At 33.9% G+C, this 18,826-nt stretch overlaps 2 protein-coding genes across 2 annotated transcripts in view; both read right to left on the bottom strand.

The window, feature by feature from the left end:
• Positions 1-16,099, bottom strand: part of LOC119189386 — a 142,989-nt gene extending 126,890 nt beyond the window's left edge. Inside the window, exon 1 of the mRNA XM_037438835.1 lies at positions 15,863-16,099. The gene's annotated coding sequence lies outside the window, so the exon portion shown is untranslated. The remainder of the gene's footprint in view (positions 1-15,862) is intronic.
• On the bottom strand, positions 10,599-13,124 carry LOC115441210. Its single transcript, XM_030165900.2, has 2 exons — positions 12,092-13,124; positions 10,599-11,748 (listed from the first exon to the last, which is right to left on the bottom strand). Exons 1-2 carry the CDS (start codon positions 12,910-12,912, stop codon positions 11,703-11,705), a joined length of 867 nt encoding a protein of 288 aa, XP_030021760.1. The 5' UTR covers positions 12,913-13,124; the 3' UTR covers positions 10,599-11,702.
• Positions 16,100-18,826: the final 2,727 nt, after the last annotated feature.

The following is an 18,826-nucleotide window of genomic DNA, read 5'->3' as shown; positions in this document are numbered from 1 at the left end:
CTGTGTTTGTATCGCAAACCTTAGATGGTATTTTTCACCTCATTCTATCTGGTTTTGCTGGTGGCAGGATATATTTTTTGTATCCGCCCGGATAGCGGCCGCCTTACACAAAGTGTTAAAACCTGCCATAGTAGCCGCGTAAATCTGTCGCGTTCCAGGATCAGCCTGTGTATATCCGGTTCCAACTGTCCTGCATAATTGTGTCGACTGTCGAGGAGTAATCGTCTCTCGTCAGTCGACATTCTATTGGACCTCACTTCACTTACTATCAGGTGCAGTGAAGTCACTTTGCCGTGAACTTATAAAAAAAGTAAATACAATTTCAATTCTTCAAGTAAAATCGTACATTTTACTCACATTTCTGAAGAACTCTAAATACTTCATACCAGATACTCAGACATACGCCATCGGCAATATAGTTTACGAACGTACATAAACTTTACTAGCACTAGCACGTAAGTCAATATTCCTTTTGGCAGGAATGAACACAACACGCATGAAGCAGGTACAAATAAAAGTATAGCAAGACCGGATTTTATCGCAAGCCCGTCTCGCCTTGGGAGAATCTCGCTTAATTTATACTACGGTAACTTACAGCTAGCGGAGTTGACTTTTTTGGCACACGACATTGAACACCGTTGCTTTATTAGGTGCCGAATCCGCTATCGATTAAATCATTTTTTGACTTGTTTAACCAGAATTTTGAGCCATAATTTATTAGTGAGCCAGCGTTTCTCAACTGTTGCTGTTGAGAATAGTTCATTATCTGCTAAAATTTTATATTCAATATAATTTATATTACTAAAAGATTAAAAATTTGCGACCAAATAGTTTATATGTACTTTAGATTTAACAAACCATACTTTAAGTTGTGCATTCTTCACAACGTGTTTACTTAAACAAGTTAGTTGTAGTCGGTAGCTCCTGAAATATTCATTCAAATATTTATTCGCAGCACCGTTAGGGAATACAAAAGAAAATATTTATTGAAGATATTGACTCAATATTGCCTTCAGTTGAATTTGCATTTTTATCACATTGTGTCGGTATGTTCACATTGAGATGTATAAAGATGAAACGGATAAAAGGAAAAGGTTTATTGTTTAATAATATTATTATAAAAACAATAATGAATGTGGAGTTCACTAAATCAATGGCTCATGTGCTCCAATCGACCAAATTTGCATACTATGTTCGCATAACACCACTCATAATTACAAAGTTCCGCCTACTAGAAGAAAAAGACTACGATATCATGGAGATATTAAATCTATAAGAAGGCCTACCAAGGCTAGAATCATCTAGACGGACCTTTACAACTGATAATAATGTAATTGAATTTACTCAAGAACAAATATTAGCAAAACTTTCATCTAACAAATCATTTTCAATATCATTAAAGTTATATCTACTAATATTTCAAACAGATGTTTTCAAGACAAGGTATGAATCAACCGAAGCCGAATGAATATTTTTAGATGATGCCGTTGACAATTATTTTCAAACGGTGCATCTACTGTCATGACATCACGTGCGTCATGAAAAAGTGGTCACAGTTGCATATTCATTAATGTAATTGAATAATTGTAAACGTATGTCAACAGAGTAGTATCATGCTAAACATATAATCGATCAATTTGTGACAAGACATGTTATCATACTTTCTTTCAAATGTATCATTGTTATCAAAATGTTCCCAATATATCAATTTGCTCTCCATAAACGGTGGTTTTGTTTTCAATACAACATTGATAAATCTGTGACCTAAATCTATATTAAAACATTTAAATTCATTACAATAAACCTTTAGTACTGTTAATACATAACGTCTATTAAACGGTAAGCAACAATCACATCAGAGCCAAAAAGTTTTTAGCACACGAAACAAATTAATTTGAAGTGAACATGCGGTAGTGAAAATGTCAACATTTCAGCGATAGTATTTTTTAATTCGAATACCGTATTGTTTTAAATTACATAATCTACTCAAGCAAAGACAAAATCATCGAAAAACCTTTTTATTGACATAAAAAAATAACGAAAAAAAAACAAAGAACTCACAGATACCGCAGACATGCATTTGAAATTAGAACATGGTCAAATCACATTTTAAAACCGATTTCGATACGTTCATTCAGATTGCAAACAATATCATTATCAACTATCGACCCAATTTCTATGCTTGTTATTGTTTTAGAAGCCTTAGTAAGGAGTGGAGGAGTGACATAATTGAACGCATTTCTTGTTCGTGTCTTAACATTTTATTTACCGTTTTATACTACGTTAGTTTAACCGCTACTGCATTAAAAATTTTATCGTAGAAAAATTTCAAGAAATATCTGTACTTTCAGACAGACAAATTTACCCTTGCCACCGGAAACACTTATTCCAAAAGGCATGGACTCGTATCATGAATTAGAAACCGTCATCGAGATGATCCCACGTTCGAACCGAATCAAGCCATTCAGCAATGAAAGTCCAATCACAAACGGTCTAACCATTTTTGAACAATAGAAGGACAAGTATAAACACTAACATAATAATTCTAACCTTACCATATCTGGCTTCCAGACTGCAACGCCGGAAATCCCACACATAATTTCCAAAAACATATTTATTTAATGGCTCATTCACGACCTTCAAGTTAATTCGCAATATAATTTTAACTTTTATATACACTTATGTATGTTAAAAAGCTGGTTGCGAATGGATAATTCTTGTTATTCAACCGTAACCTTTGCAGCAATGTCCGTTCCCATTATTAAAGGATTTATTATAATGTTGAATACGGATGACGAAACCATTGCATTGACATTAATCCAATAAAGAACTTTAACCGATCGTAGAACATTAATAATTTGCAATTTATTAATGAAGCAGTGAATTAAACATTATTATTTTGACAGGCCATATCGCGCTTATTATATTTAAAAACCGCCGGCATTATATTTCGTCTACAAATGGACAACGAAAGAAATAAATATTGCAATTTAATCATTATAAAAATCCTAAAAAAAAATAATAGGAGACAAAAGTTTGAGCACTTTCTACGATCATAAAAACTGGAACCATTCATCCACAAATTATATATAATTGGTCATCAATCATAATCAGTGAAACACGTTAAAACCCAACGTGATATAACAAAAAAATCATACCTCATGAATCCACAAGAGAAAAATCCAGAGCACACACAAACACACAGCACTGTTCGTAAGTTTATAAATCGAAAACGTTCGGGTTACCAGGATAACATGAATTCGCAAGAGATGTTTAGTAGCGCACCTGTTAGCGCGACGCGAAGAGCGTTACTGGCCGACCGCGCGGCCCATTAGTCGCACTCGGAACACGTCACACGGAAGCCGGTTCTCTGGGCATCGGTGTCTTCGAAGAAAATCGCGATAAAAATGCAATGCAGAATGGGGACGAGCAAAACAGATATTGCAAGGAATAATGACGCATTTTGGCCGACACGAAAATAAATCCTTCGAGACGGTCGTGGATGTGCAGTTAGCAAGTCTCGCTCGGCCGTTTATTGTATTCTTAACTCGGATGTCGTCTTTAAATTTGTTACGTGCGAAAGTTAATTTTGACTGAATGTGAGGACATTTATTTATTTAGGTCGATGATGTTGCCTGTCGATTACAAATTAGAGACGTCCTTTGAATCCTGTTAAGAGTCATGTGATGTGTTGTTATCAATGGAAAATACTTACACGATGAAGCATTATGAGCAATATTTACCGTTATATTGCACGTCTCTGTTGTACTACATATCGTTAAGATTCGATAAACACTTATTAGCAAAGCATTTCAAGCGAGATAATCTTAACGAATGACAGCTTGAGACACAAACGAAAAAATAAAAAAATGCTGTTAAATTACCAATGAGATTACGGAGAAAGTTCGTGCGACTGACTTTTGGCTCGTAAAACATAACCACATGTTTATAATCCCTATTAGTTATTCAAAACAGGTCCGAAGGTGTGGGCAGACATATAGAGATGCTATCAAATGTTTTACATTGATATGACGTGTTTAATATATGTTTTATGCAAAAAGTTATCGATGGATCAACAACATGATACGATGACTACACATCATTTAATACATTATTACATTGTGTTAAAAAAGCTTATTCAATATGTTGCTATTGTTCACGTCTACACTACGAGGTGTTATTTAAATAAAATATTAATAAGATTCGATGAAATTATGATAATTATACAATTGATTTATTATTATTGGAAACGTGCTAGGATAATAAACAAAATAAATGTTTTGAAAATATCTGTGAACCAGATTGTTGTGTTCCAACACATATTTTTTTTTTATCTATCTGCTTCGCGTTTCCCCTACCTTTGCTAGGAATCCCACTTAAGTATTTTAACTTGATTTTTTTATAAGAACACAGTAAAGTGAATTAACTCCACCTCATAAGCGAAATGGGTACTAATAGAATGTCGACTGACGAGAGATGATTACCCCTCGGCAGTCGACACGTTTATACCGGCCTGTTGGAACCGGATATACACAGGCTGATCCCGGAACGTGACACACTTACGTGTGCCACTATGGCGGGTTTTAACACGATTGATTCCAATTCCATGACGCATCCTCCTCAACTAGAACATTTGATTAAATGTATATTTTAGTAATTATTTCAAATAACTACTCTAGATTACATCTTCATAGCTACACGACTAACCTAAATTTATTAAGATTTTGAAGCAGTCGGCTTACAAATCGCAAATAAATCATCTTATGCAAGTCATTACTATCGCCAATAAACACCCACATAGCCAGAAGAATCACCAATTCAATACCGACCAAAGCAAGAAATCAAAGGCAAATAAGAATACTAAAACATTAACATTTCTAAGATAAATACTCATCATAGATATTTGAAGAGCCGCATCACGCAGAGTTACTACCACTCAAATGTTACTATAAAAAAAATGGCAACGTCACAGACAAAATCTAGACGACACTTTCTTTAAGCATATACGAAGATATATAAAAGTCTACAAACGCAATTTCTTAGTACTTAAAGGTGTCTAGAGTCTAGACTATGGATGCATCAGGCGATCCTATCGGAAAATTTCACTTTTCAACTGGAAAACACATTCTCCTCGTGAAACCGGTGGAAAATCCCTGGAGATTGTAACAATTTGTTCTTTCACTGCACGCGTCAAGGGATTATTACTTTCATAGAAATTACATACATTATTACGTATCATTTATGACGAATTAAGCATTTAATTACTTTATCAGGATATTTATAAACTAAACGTACTTGTAAAGAACCTATTTTTAATCTAAAACACAATTTTTAACTTATTTTCTGATCAATTTCAGTGTTTTTAACATTGTCACACATTTTTATGGTGAAAAATAATATTAAATTAAACAGACAATAATTCAACTATATGGAAATACAGATGTAATATTGAACAGGACAACAAAGAATAACAATTATTCCAAACTCTATCATTTCAATTTCTACTGCCGCAGTTTCATATCCTTAGTGCTTTTGTATAGACTATGATAGTTGTTCAAGTTTGCCTAAAACACGTTCATTTTCAAAACACCGTTCATCAATCTTCCCATTCGTAAACTCCGATCACGTGATAACAACCAACAGTGTAAATCAGCCGGTGTAAGCCTACACGCCCACCTATTCATTGAAAATTGAACAGACAGAAAACGGACTTAACAAGCCATTATCTTTCCGCGCGCAAATAACCAATTTAGACTTTATTTCACTCCAATTTTCTCACTACGTGACCTAAAGCCCCGTCTCTGCTGAAAATCACGAACAACCGGAACAATTTGTTGACTCACCACTCGGGAGCTGAAGCGACACCAATTTGATATCTTCAAACATTTGTTCAGCATTTTAGCTTTTATTTTTGTGGAGACGAATAATATCTGACCTTCTGGTCCGCTTTCGTCGAAGCAAATCACAAACAAAAACAATACTTTTTTCGTTGAAAACAATCGGCTTAGTTGGACAATGCGTTGCAATGAATACTGTATTATCTGCGTGTTAAAGTTGTGATTTAATAAGCGTGTTATAATCTTCCTGATTGCGTGCTGCGTGCAGAGAGGAGACGGATCATGTGTGGGGTTTTCGAACGCACCGAACGTGAGCAGAAGACAATACTGGGCACGCTTGGCAAACTTGCAACAGTACCGTGCGCTATTCTCGTGGAACTCGGCCAAATATTATCTACGAATTGTAATCATGCAGCAATTATGCCGTCAAATTATTCTAATTGTGCCCAATTACCTACACTTGGTACATGAAAAATTACGATAAATTAATATTTTTTTAATGATTTTAATATTAACATCAATCGTCACCAGTTCGCAAATAAGTTAAATAAGAAAATACGTATTTTTTAAAGGACAACTATAAATATACTATGAGTCCAACGTCCATCATAACACTATTGTCATCAGGCCGCTACACTTGAATTATTTAGATTGTTCACATAAGTGAAGAGTCGTCACAGAGCCTATAGATTCCATTATCTAAGATTCCGACACCTGTTTTCCAACATCAGATTTCATTAACCCCTACATCCTTATCGGTATACATAACGCCCACACCACACCGTTCATGCAAGTCATTCACATCGAAAAACGTTATAAAATAAAACTACGTGCAGTTTCTATCTATTAGTTCCAGTTTCACCACAATTATGAATAACGCTAGCGGGATATTGATAGTCGCCGACCGCTGAAAGACGATTACATCAACCGCAAACCTGACTACTTGTGTACACTTTTTTATACAAATGGACGTTAACCCTTCCTTTTTGCGCTGTGAAAACGCACGTTACCACCACTAGGGGGTGAGTGAAACAGTTATGTTGGTCTTCTGGTCTTACGGCCCCATGTCGACACTCGGGACTGTAAGATCCTCCGAGCGAGCGTTAGGCTAAGTCCCTAACACTATGTACAGCCTACACCGACGGACGTTAACCTTGTCATTTTATAATCACTTACGGTATCAAGAATTGCGACACATAGATCTTTTGTCTCTTTTCTTTGATATCGGTGGATTGAAGTCAATAAATGCACTGAGAATTTATAAGATATTGCCATATTTTAAAGATATATCCCGATTTGAAGCTAAATGAAGGCGACAACTTACTAAGAACTAGGACTAAGGTTACTGTGACATCGTATCGAAAACAATGCACATTTCTAAACATATTAACACCATACATAAAAATGACACGGGAAGTAATAGCCAAGACTAAAACTAGGTATACTGTAATTTATTCAATACAATACAATTACAAGAATCCTAGTTTTGAATTTTCATATTAAAATTAGATACTCAGAATAATGTTAAACGAGTGAAAGTAATTAAACAGATCGTTTCTGAAGCCCCAATATTTAATCTCAAACCGCTGGTGGATAAAATTTGCTTAGTCATCAAATCGAAATGAGCGAGTGCTTTAGAACAGAGGTTTCGTCGACCCTTAATGGGACTAATTTTGAATAACCTGAATAAGCGGAAAGATTTTGACGAAGTTCGAAGATAACGAAGCAGCGATTCCTGGAAAGATGACGCACATAAGTGGTACAGACTCGCTGTAGCCAGTTTTGTTAACTTAGCTGGGGTGATACCACTGGCAAGGGAAGCCTTTTTAAGTGGCATCATTATTCTTGCGTTTCATGCGGTTTCTGGGAATACTGGAGGAACATATTGCAAATTATGGTAATTGAAACGCAGTCCTGTTTAAATATAGACCAGCGAAAGTCAATGCACATCTGCTTAAGGTCGTCCATAAGTCGATAACCTCTCTGACATTGTAATTGTTCATGAGCGCTGGTGATCACTTATCAGTAATATCAACAAGTGGCCCACTTATGAATTCTATAATAAAAATATGACCCACATCGTAGTTTGCAGGGTTTATTGCGCGAAAGGAGATTGGCTGTTGGCGGTTAACCAAATATTTCGCGACGCCAATTACACTTGAATAATACTGAGGTAACAGCATTACAACATTGTTGAAAGTGCTTAATTTTGTTGACCTTAAATATGATGTGAAAGGTTTTTATATCGAAAATATTTTTGGAGAATTTATTTAAAACCAAGCAGATTTTTGTAAGACAGAAATAATTGAATTCTTATATCCTTTCGTCTTAGATTTGAAGACTTCCCCGCTCTATCGCCAAATATAGTTTGGATATTTGGATGTGGAATATGGAAATTCGGCGATGCGTACATAACGTGACGGGCGTGAGTTGTATAAGTAACTTCTCACAAGGCAACATCGAGTACTTGCAAACGTGGCGGATAAACTTCATCAATAGCTGTTTCCAGGATAACTTCAGTAACAGATCGGTATTACCTAACCATTCAACTATGGATGTAGCCACGGATAGATTATAGATTTTAGCCTGGTGAAGGATATCCTTCCAGACCGATCTCTGGGTAATAGATATGTTGACATTGAAATAAAACTATTTTGCGGAATTTATCGCGATTCTTGGTATTATACATTTCCCCCGAAGTTTCGGAGACTGCAGCCTTCGTGGTCACGGGGCGAACTGAAGTTGGTCATCCGAAAAGTCAAAGTTAAAATATCTACCTACATTTTACATTTTTTTTTGCTGTTGACAAAACTACAAACTATAAAAACCGCGATAAAATACGCAATATATAATAGCAATATAGTTTTATTTCAATTACTAACATTCGCGTAAACATAAAAAAACATTATAGATATTTTGACATTTATTCTCTTTTAATTATACTTCGCTTTGAAGAAAGCGAATAGTTTTACTAGAATTAATGGAACTATCAATTTTTGCCCCACTTTCCTCTTATGATGCATAAAGGACGATGTTCCAGTCCTAGTTGATGTTCAATTCTGTTGATTTTTTCCTATAATAATAAATAGTTTTATAAAACCTAGTAGGTACTAAGTACACAACAAGTCAACAGCGCGTTTAATCGTCCGATGACAAGGCAGTTAATGTGGTGAGACAGGAACTTAAAGAAAAAAGGAACTACCTTCTGTTCAGGTAAGGAAAAACTTAATGTAAACAATTAAACACTTATATACCTCTGTCATAAATTGTCAGTAATATTACAAATTAATTCAAAAGCGAACAATCTCTTTACATCGAGTTACATCCTCCTCGACTACGATATTGACATTTAATTAAAACATATCGTAAGTGCGAAATTCAACATATCACTCACGTATCTTTTTGCGCACCAAGACCGTTTAAACTGGGACGGAAGAGACGATTATCGACTGGCATATACTTGTATAAGTTCACGCTCTGCCGAACACTGCGATCGTTGCACCGGCCTCTATGAACAACTGGCGCAAGTCAATTTTCACGATATACGTATAGACGTCGATCACATTTCAAGCGTATCTCGTACGTTTTATATAATGCTAGCTTTCGTACTAAACGTTTATGTAATACTACCTCTCGTATGTCATACGTATGCCCTAAGGAGAGAGGTGTTTTAGTATTTTTGTCCCAACATAGGACGGTATGCAATGTTAGGCAAAAACAATTACTTTTCTAGGACAGAACCATTTTTAGGATCAGTCTTAGACGTCAATAATTTCACTTTAAGTACTTTGCGAGGATTGAGTAAACCGAGCCCTTAACGATAAAAATTGTATGTACTATTTATTTTCTCTAAACCCTGTATACTACCCACACATGCGGAAAAATAATTATAATAATATTCGATGTTAGAACTAAATTATAGATTTATGTGGTAACATGGCAGAAGTTCGCTCGAAACTCACACGGTGGTCGATGCTAAGTGTGTACCGACCTATGGTCATCATTTATTATTAAAAACATGATTATGTTTTATATTATATAATTCAACATTAATAATTATAATTGTTTATCAACTGACGTTTATTCATGATTTTCCTTGTCCACATATCATCAACATCTAAGCAAAAAATGCAATCATATTTTATTTACCTTTGTGATTTTAACGTCGCAAAAAATATATCTTATAACTCTTTAAAATTTAAGCCGATTTCGGCCAAAATAAGCCTAAAACAGATCCGAAGCATTTTAATAGCCTCCAAAAGTATTCTCAACTTTAAATAAATACATTATATTGGCTACAAAAGACAGATCGGCCATCACACGGAAGCAATAAACGAGGACGACAGAACCTAATCAACCGTAAGATACAACTTTTAAATGAATCATCAGTTATCGCTTTATTCTATGTAATTTAGATATATAGCAGCATTGTCATTGATTTTGACATGACCATTGTATTCGTGACTTTTACTAATATGATAAGCGTTAAAGTAATACCTTTACTAAAATTATTAAAGTGATTGGTAACGACTGTGTATAGCAAAACGGATAAATATGAATTTATGCATCAGTAAATTAATTAAAAACTTAAGACTAAGTGACAAAACTGAATGTTAACAAACAGTATTTTCATTTCACACGACGCCCTTGTTAAGGCAATGTAAATAATGAAAAAACGGCTAGATATTTGATTACTTACATTTCGTTTATCCTTCTCTGTATAGTTTATGCCATACCTTATTTGTAAAATTATGAAAACGATTCGCTTCCACGTATTCTCGCATTAATTTATTCAATGTCCAAAACAAACATATTCGTCTAGAAACTAGATTAACGAATCTACCGTAGTGAATAAGTCAAAGCGTTTGGTACAGGTTCAATGTCAGTACCTACTCTTACGTGATGGATGACTAGGTTCAGAGTTCCTTTTAAATTACTACAAAGTATTGTTTACTAGTAAGTAAACACGGTAAACCACCGTGAATCGTCATTAGCAAAGTATAAAAAGTATCATTAACAACAAGCTGGAATGCGACGCTACCAATGACAAGAAAGCCTTCTCCTTCTTCTCCTACATTCTCCTTTATTTATAAAACCCGCCATTCACAAAAAAATAACAATATTAAACTCAACCTTGGTATAAACGTACATTTCCTGGAATACCGAAGAACCAATTAAGTTTCACATCCGAAAACAAACAACCAATTAACAGACACCATTTAATGATTCGACAACCACGAAACATAACTGTACTTATTGTACTTTTCAGACAATTTAGGAACTAATAGTGAAATTGTTATAGGCCTTTGACTTATTTATAGCCTAAATACGGAACAAAATGTGATGTAAACGAATACTGTCCTATTTATCAAGCATTTCTGTTGTATTTCTGTAATATTTTAATACAAATTATTAAAATACGCAAGGAAAAGCCATTTTATTGAGAACCAATTTCAAAACTACTGACAATCTATTTCTTTTTCATAAAGAACCAAAACACCAAAAAGGTTATAACATAAAATTATATAACTTCTTATTATATAAATACCACATTCCTTCCTCATTAATTTTAGAACTGTAACATCACAATAGCACAAATATAATTAAGTAATAAAATAAAATTTCTTGTAATCTACATTACGCTTTGGTCTAAGTGTCCGCCCAAGAGCCCCAATATTATCGTTCATTTGATCATCCGGTTCAGAATGTATATTCTCAGAAGGACTCTTGGAGACTGATTCATCTGGCACTAAAGCTACCTTGGAAGGACTCTTAGACTCTGGTTTATCAGATGTTACGCTATCCATATCTGCAACATTTTCCCTAGCCTCCTCCCATTTGTCACCATCTTCTTCCCCTTCCCTTTCAGAATTTACAGGATTGTCCTGCATGGTCGTCACAGGCTTTTGTGCTAAATCATAATGAATGCTCAATGAATCTACTGAACTGTTTTCATCTAGATTACTAGTGTTATTACAATTTTGGATACACTTCCTAATTTGATCTAAATGCCTAACACAGCATGTATTAAATTATTGTATTCAACCTCGCAAGAAAAATGTCCAAGAGGTGTGACCTTGTGTTTAGTGTACAGACAAAATACAATGTCAGACGGTAATAAACGACATTTTTTAAAATTTTGCACATAAAATTCTTCAGACATAACACTACGACCGGAACCACAATCTAGCTCAATTGAAAACGTTTTATAATTAATAATTATGTCAACTTTCAAAGGGTCATAGTTTACGTACCTCACATTAAACAAATCGCATTCCTTACAAACGTTATTGTGGTCTCCCATAGCAACTACATTGTTTAGAAGAACTTTATTCTTCCTAACGCTACACATTTTCTTCAGGTGACCTTTTTCACCACAACTAATACAACGGTAGTCTTTAAAACGGCATTTGTCTGCAAGATGATTCTTCATTCCGCAAACAAAACATCGAATGTCTGTTGACGACCGCGACGTAGTTTGCACCTTGTATGCTTGACGCTCACCAGCTCGATACACATGCTCCTGCTTGACCGGCTGCTCTATGACACCAACAGAAGCACGCGCAGCGCGAGCACATGAAACCTGTTGAGCTATTTCTAACGCTTTAGAGAGCGTTAGCGATTTTAAATCTTGTTCAAATAAACGATTTCTTTCTGGTCCCATTTTGAGCCCAAGAATAAATTTATCACGCAAAAGCGTCTCCAACTCCGTTCCAAAGTCGCAGTATATTGCTAGTCCTCGTAAGCGCGCTACCCAATCTTCTAGACTCTCACCATCATTTCTGGTTGCGTCATAAAATTTTGCTCTATCAGCAAACGTTGAGCGTTTTGGAGTGAAATGGCCGTCCAATAACTTAATCAACTCATCCCACGATACTTCTTCGACTTGTCTTGGATGAACGAGGTTTTGTACAAGCCGATATGACTCATCCGAGAGATGAGTTAAGAGAATAGCACACAAATTTTCATTTTTAATACAGTTCAACTTAATAAAATTATTCAATTTGCCAAAAAAAATCTTCCAGTCATTTTCCTTGTGATCAAAACTATTTAAATTTCCAATAATTTTCGACATAATTGTTACTTTTTTTAAATCACGCAAAGGGTAAGTATCCTCGTCGCCAATTGTAATATTTTAATACAAATTATTAAAATACGCAAGGAAAAGCCATTTTATTGAGAACCAATTTCAAAACTACTGACAATCTATTTCTTTTTCATAAAGAACCAAAACACCAAAAAGGTTATAACATAAAATTATATAACTTCTTATTATATAAATACCACAATTTCATTACTGCTCTCGATAAATATAGCAAAGATCAGGTATAGTCAGTGTCTTCCCTTAAGTTCTAAGACTCTTCAGAGCCTCAGGCAGGGCTCCACAAGCATATGGGGTATAATGGAACATAATGTAAGTAATATGATTATTATCTAATAATACACACAAAACCATTCAAACAAATTTTTGATTAGAGCTCCATGAAATATTTATTTTTTCAAAGAGGTCAAAAAAGTTTGATAATGGCTGGCATAGACGAATTGTTATGTAGAACAGCATTGAGATTCTATGTAAAATTACATCAAGTACGATTGAACTTATTAATATTATTATTTATATTTACTTGAAGCTCTGGCCAGGTAACAATTATTGCAAGGAATAAAATTCAACTTTGTGTCTCGAAATTTTATTATAATAAAAGGTACCATATTGAGTCACTTACTAAGCCATAAATTATCTCTATGCAAACAAGACTGTCCATCATTCCATTGCTTCAAGAATGGAGGTCAAACAAACAATTACACTTATAATAATACTAGAGATATCAATGCAGAAGGTCAATGCCAGCCCTGTTTATGGCAAAACACATTCTAATACAGTTTGAAGTAAATGCCTCGCACTAATTGTTTAAAGCATTATGGAAATGTAATGGGATGGTCCTGGCCTAAATGTTTTGTGAAGGTTAAATAGTAATTGTGAAAGTTTATTGGTAAAATTGGTTATGTGCCTGGAGGCTAAAAAAACTACTGGTCATAATAAGACTTAGCAACTCATGTCTCAATTTAATCTAATATTTCGTAATTCAAGGTGTCGGATGGTGTTTCTGCTGTTTATGTGTGGTTGTATTGCTTATCATCAGGCGAACAGCAGGCTCGTCATTCCAAGCATTAAAAAAAACAATTCTGGTTTTCAATTAGTACAGGGTAATTTTGCAAATGCATTATTGTATGAAACTACATACTCATCTTCACCTATGCTAAATTTCAATTGTTATTCATGGATGATTTTTGGCAATTATGCCAAAAATCAAACATACAGTTACTTAGTACTTTATTAAACATACAGTTTTTATTTTACAACTATGGTTCAAGTAATTTATTGTAGTATTATTTTTACATACATAAGTATATGGTTTCATTTAGTAATTAATGCCAAAATGACCTTGTATAATAAATACATAATATTTTTTTTCCATAGTAAAAAGAAGTTGGTTTTTCTTTCAAACACATCAAAGTGACATCATTACACCTGATGGTAAATTGAGTAATGTCCAAAAGAGTGTCAACAGATTTATTTTATTATTTTCGGAAAACTTACAGCTAGATTAAATATTAAAGGTACATAAATACAAGAAAGCCATTTAAAAGCTTTCACAAATAGATGAGAGATGACTACCCCATTCGTCTACATAATTATGTTGGCATGATTGGATGAGGTTTTAAATATAAAACAGGATATATAGGAAAGGTTTTTCAAGGCAGTCTGTACAGGAATGTAACAAAACATATTTATCTAGTTTGATAAGATGTTCCAATGATAATGAAAATTTTATAATATTTAATGTCACTAGTATGCAAGAGATAAATGTAGTATTTTAAATAGTTTCCTTACTTACACTTAAATGCCATTTCACAAAACAACTTTATTATTCTGTTAACAACTCAGTGATGATAATTGTAAAACATGTCTATTAAAGATATTATAATTATCTGTTTCAAAGTCATTAAAAAAGTTTATTACAACAATTATTTTTTTATGAATACTTGTTCAAATTATAGGATTCATAAATGAAGAAGTTCATAAAATATACTTTATGATTTAAATGGTATTGGTATTCCAGTCCTCACAAAATTTTGCACTAGTTCAGTTTTTAAATTTAAAAAAAGAAAAGATATTTCAGGTGTTTTACTTTTAGGTATGTTTGATTTGAATTAAATTGTAAAATAGTTAGGTAAGCCTGGATCTGATTAGCTGTATAGGTATTCAAAATTAATAACAAGCTGTGATGAACAGGTTCTGCTGTTCACAAGACAATTGTAAGAGCTAAATATAGCATGAGAGTGCAGACCCCCATCCAAAGAGACTGCATAAGATTTATCACTTCCCCATTACTGGTGACATTCAAATGAATTTCTTCCTTATGCAGATTTTTTTTTAAATACAAGGTTATAAAAAGTCATTGTTATAAAAGGTCAATTTTGTTATTATGTAGTGTATTGAATTTACCAACTACATATTTAGCAAGAAGCATTATTTTTAAAGAACCATAGTACAACGAATTTCATAACATAGTTGCTATGATCATAATGAGTTTAATCAAATGTGTACACAACTTTTTATTCGACAAGTTATTCACAAAGGTTTAATATAATGCTTAAGTTTAAAAAAAATGAGAAGTTATAATAGAACAATGTCAAGGTCACGAATTGTTTATCGTTATGTGAATGAAAATTGAAGTCACGAAATGTGACCGTTTGTCAGAAACACGTTGTAATTTTGCATTGAAAATTGCTTTATTGGCACTGCATTGTATCACGTAAAGTAAGATAAGAAAGCATTGCATATAAATCTTCAAAACAGAGACACACGAGATAAGATCGCTGTTCACGATCAAACAATCGGCTAATACCGCAAATAAACCGATTTATAATACGGGTTACTTAAGTACAAAAACATGTGGGTGTAAATCAAGATATTTCATCAAATTTTTCATATAAAAAATTAAATTTAATAAAACCGTTACCTTTTAAACGACCAAAGTTCGAGGCAGGTCAACAGGAACAAAGTAGGTTGAAGTTACAACACGAAAATTACATACGCAGCGACACTATATAACAACTGTAAACAGTAACTATTAAAATTCGTCAACGGTTTCTTCGATTATACTACTTATAACAATTTTAATTCCAAAATAATAAAAATCTATCAGCAAAACAAAATTCACAACACGCATTCGGTACGTTCTTACGATAAATCTGACAGATGGGCCAGTTTTGACAGTTATTGTTTTTGATAGGCTGTTCCATACTCTTAAATTAGTTTTCGATGAAATAGCGTTCATATGAAATTACCTTAGTGTGACAGAGACAACACATCATGCGAATATGCTCTAAATCTCTATTTACTCCGTAACAAGAATAACAGTAAAACAGCGCCACCTGTAAAGTAGCCTTTAAAACAGCATGAGGTACACGCATATTGCCATCTATTATTTCATTTCTAAACCAAATGAATGGCAATTTAGCAGTCATAGTACGAACTAAAATTACTAGATGGCTCTGAATATCAATTTACTAATTATAATTTCTTAATTTTAATATCACTGAATTATTGGAATTATACCTAATACATATAAGATTGAATAATACCTGTGAAATCTATTGTTGTTAGTTCTGTTATATTTGTTTTTGTCCTAACTATAATGTTTGTAGTAGTTATTCAGTGAAAGATCTATTTATACCAAAATATAGGACGTAAGACCATTATAAGGAGCTTTCACGAAACTCTAGTTACTTAAACATAGTATTGTGTAACCATGTCTTGTATTTGTTTTCTTTTGTTTTTCTATATGTTTTATTGGTTGTGCAATAAAGAATTATATTATTATTGTCTTTTTATATTTTTACTGCTCGGTCTGTAAGTGCCAGCATTCACGGGCCTAAGCCAAGTGAGTGCTGATAGTATCAGTGTTGGGAGTGTCCGAGTTCGACATTGTGTTGTGGATTGGTAAAGGACATGACTCTGTCTGCAAGAAATTTCTCACAATTCTGCAGGTATTCAAAATCACTGCCTTTTGCAGTTCTATAAAAGTCTTTCAGTCAGTCAGTTACTATTTTTAAGAACTGTTTCTGGGATATATTTATAGTCTGGAATGGATGTTTTGGTGTGGCTATAAGGTTCTATTTTGTCTGTTGTTGTTATCTTTTGTCGACATTAGGTTAAGTTCAATCTTGTAATGCCTCCCATGCAGCGATTTTCGACTCCATTCTTAATTTTTTTTCTTATTATCAGTCAGACATTCATTTTTTTGTACGGTTCGTAGTTTCATATTCAAAGGGGTAAAATTTTAATCATTTAGTTACATTGTGGAGTATTGAGGATGTCACTTTATGGAAAAAGTATGCTGTAAGGGTTGTAATTTGAGTGTTGTGTAGGTTAGTTATGTCGTGAGACCACTACCTCCTTCCTTCCTAGATAACGTTAGTCGCTGTACGTAAGATCTCGGGTAGTGTTAGCGGATTCTAGTCGTAGCAGATTTTTTAAATCGGATTTAGTCTTATTTATTATGCTAAAAGAGTAGGTAAGTATGGGTACAGCAAAAGTGTTAATAGCTTAGATGGTGTTTCGGACATAAAGTTGTTTTTTCAGTATTGCATTGAATCGATGGTGAAACTGTTGTGTAAGCGTATTTTTAATTTCTTTGTAGTGTATTTGTTGTGATTGGTTGTATCCAAAGTATTTGTAGGCTTCCTGTCCGTAAAGTGGTTCTATTTTCTCTTCTGTAGATAAAGTATACTGATGTTGACAAATGCTACCTGATTTGATGGAATTTATCTTACATTTACCAATGCCAAACTCCATTTTTATGTCTTCGCTAAACTGTTCTGTTAGCGTAGCTAGGTTATAGAGTTGGCTTTCATCTTCAGTATATAGTTTGATATCGTCCATGTAGAGTAAGTGGTTTAATTTATGTGTGATAAATTATCTATCCGTTTTACCCTCAGTTTCTTTGCATTTCAGGTCATAACCAAAGCTAGTTGATTTTAAAATGTTGAAGAGAGGATTCAGTGCGAGGCAGAACCAAAGTGGACTAAGTGAGTTTCCTTGGAATACACCTCGTTGTATTTTGATCTGGTCGGAATCTACTGTATCGGAACGTGTAGTAAGTCGCAATCGGGTTGTAAATTTTTTCGTGGTTGTTCCTATTGTAAACGTCCTCGCGGCCGAATACCCACCAAATGGACAGACGTCATTAAATCATTATATTGATTTTAATAATTAAATTAATGAACGAAACATATATTTTTAACAAATTACTTTGTTAGACATTTCTAAATGCATTTGAACTTATATGATGTATGTTTTTATAAAAAACCCGATTGCGACTTTATACTGTAAAACATATATTACATTTTATTGCTTGTAACTTGCAAAAGTAAGTATATAGTAAGTAAGTAAACACAACTAAACAGATTAATTATGTATGAAAAATCATAAAACATAATTGTTACGCGCCGCTATCCTAGCCGATGACATCGGGCGTTTCCGGAAGTATTCGGTTGCGCGGGCAGGCTGGCAGAAGAGAAGATATGTGACGCGGCGTCTATTCTATTATTATTCTCTCTGGCTGGACGTTGTCAAAAGAATGTTTAAAATTGTATTCTGTAATTATTTTGCTAATATAATGTTTACTGTAAAAAGAGCGTTTTACATTCAGAAGTGGGATTATACAAATGATAATTTGAAGTTACATTGAATTCGAATGTGAAGAGAACTATCGGAATAAATCTGTGATGAATCATTGAATGCCAAAATTAAAATTACCAGATTCTCAGATTTTAGTTACCATGGCAACGTCTACGTCTGTTGAAGTAAATATGTTGGGAATGCATATGGAATTGATGTCTGCACATTAGTACGATTCACGACATTCATAACAAAAACTTCGTTATGCCTGCTGCTTGGCTCACTGGAGAGGGTGTTTTCT

This window comes from Manduca sexta, chromosome 15 (assembly GCF_014839805.1).
Source record: "Manduca sexta isolate Smith_Timp_Sample1 chromosome 15, JHU_Msex_v1.0, whole genome shotgun sequence".
Taxonomy (NCBI): Eukaryota; Metazoa; Arthropoda; class Insecta; order Lepidoptera; family Sphingidae; genus Manduca; species Manduca sexta.
The sequence above is the reverse complement of the archived record's forward strand: the minus strand, read 5'-3'. Positions and strand labels throughout refer to the sequence as shown.

What these genes read in the sequence shown, in the direction of transcription:
- LOC115441210 (XM_030165900.2), bottom strand. Translation starts at nt 12,912, where the DNA reads ATGTCGAAAATTATTGGAAATTTAAATAGTTTTGATCACAAGGAAAAT. An exon ending in TGCGATTTGTTTAATGTGAG is followed by an intron (nt 11,749 to 12,091) that starts GTACGTAAACTA and finishes ATTATGATTTAG; the next exon opens with CACAAAAGCCTGTGACGACC.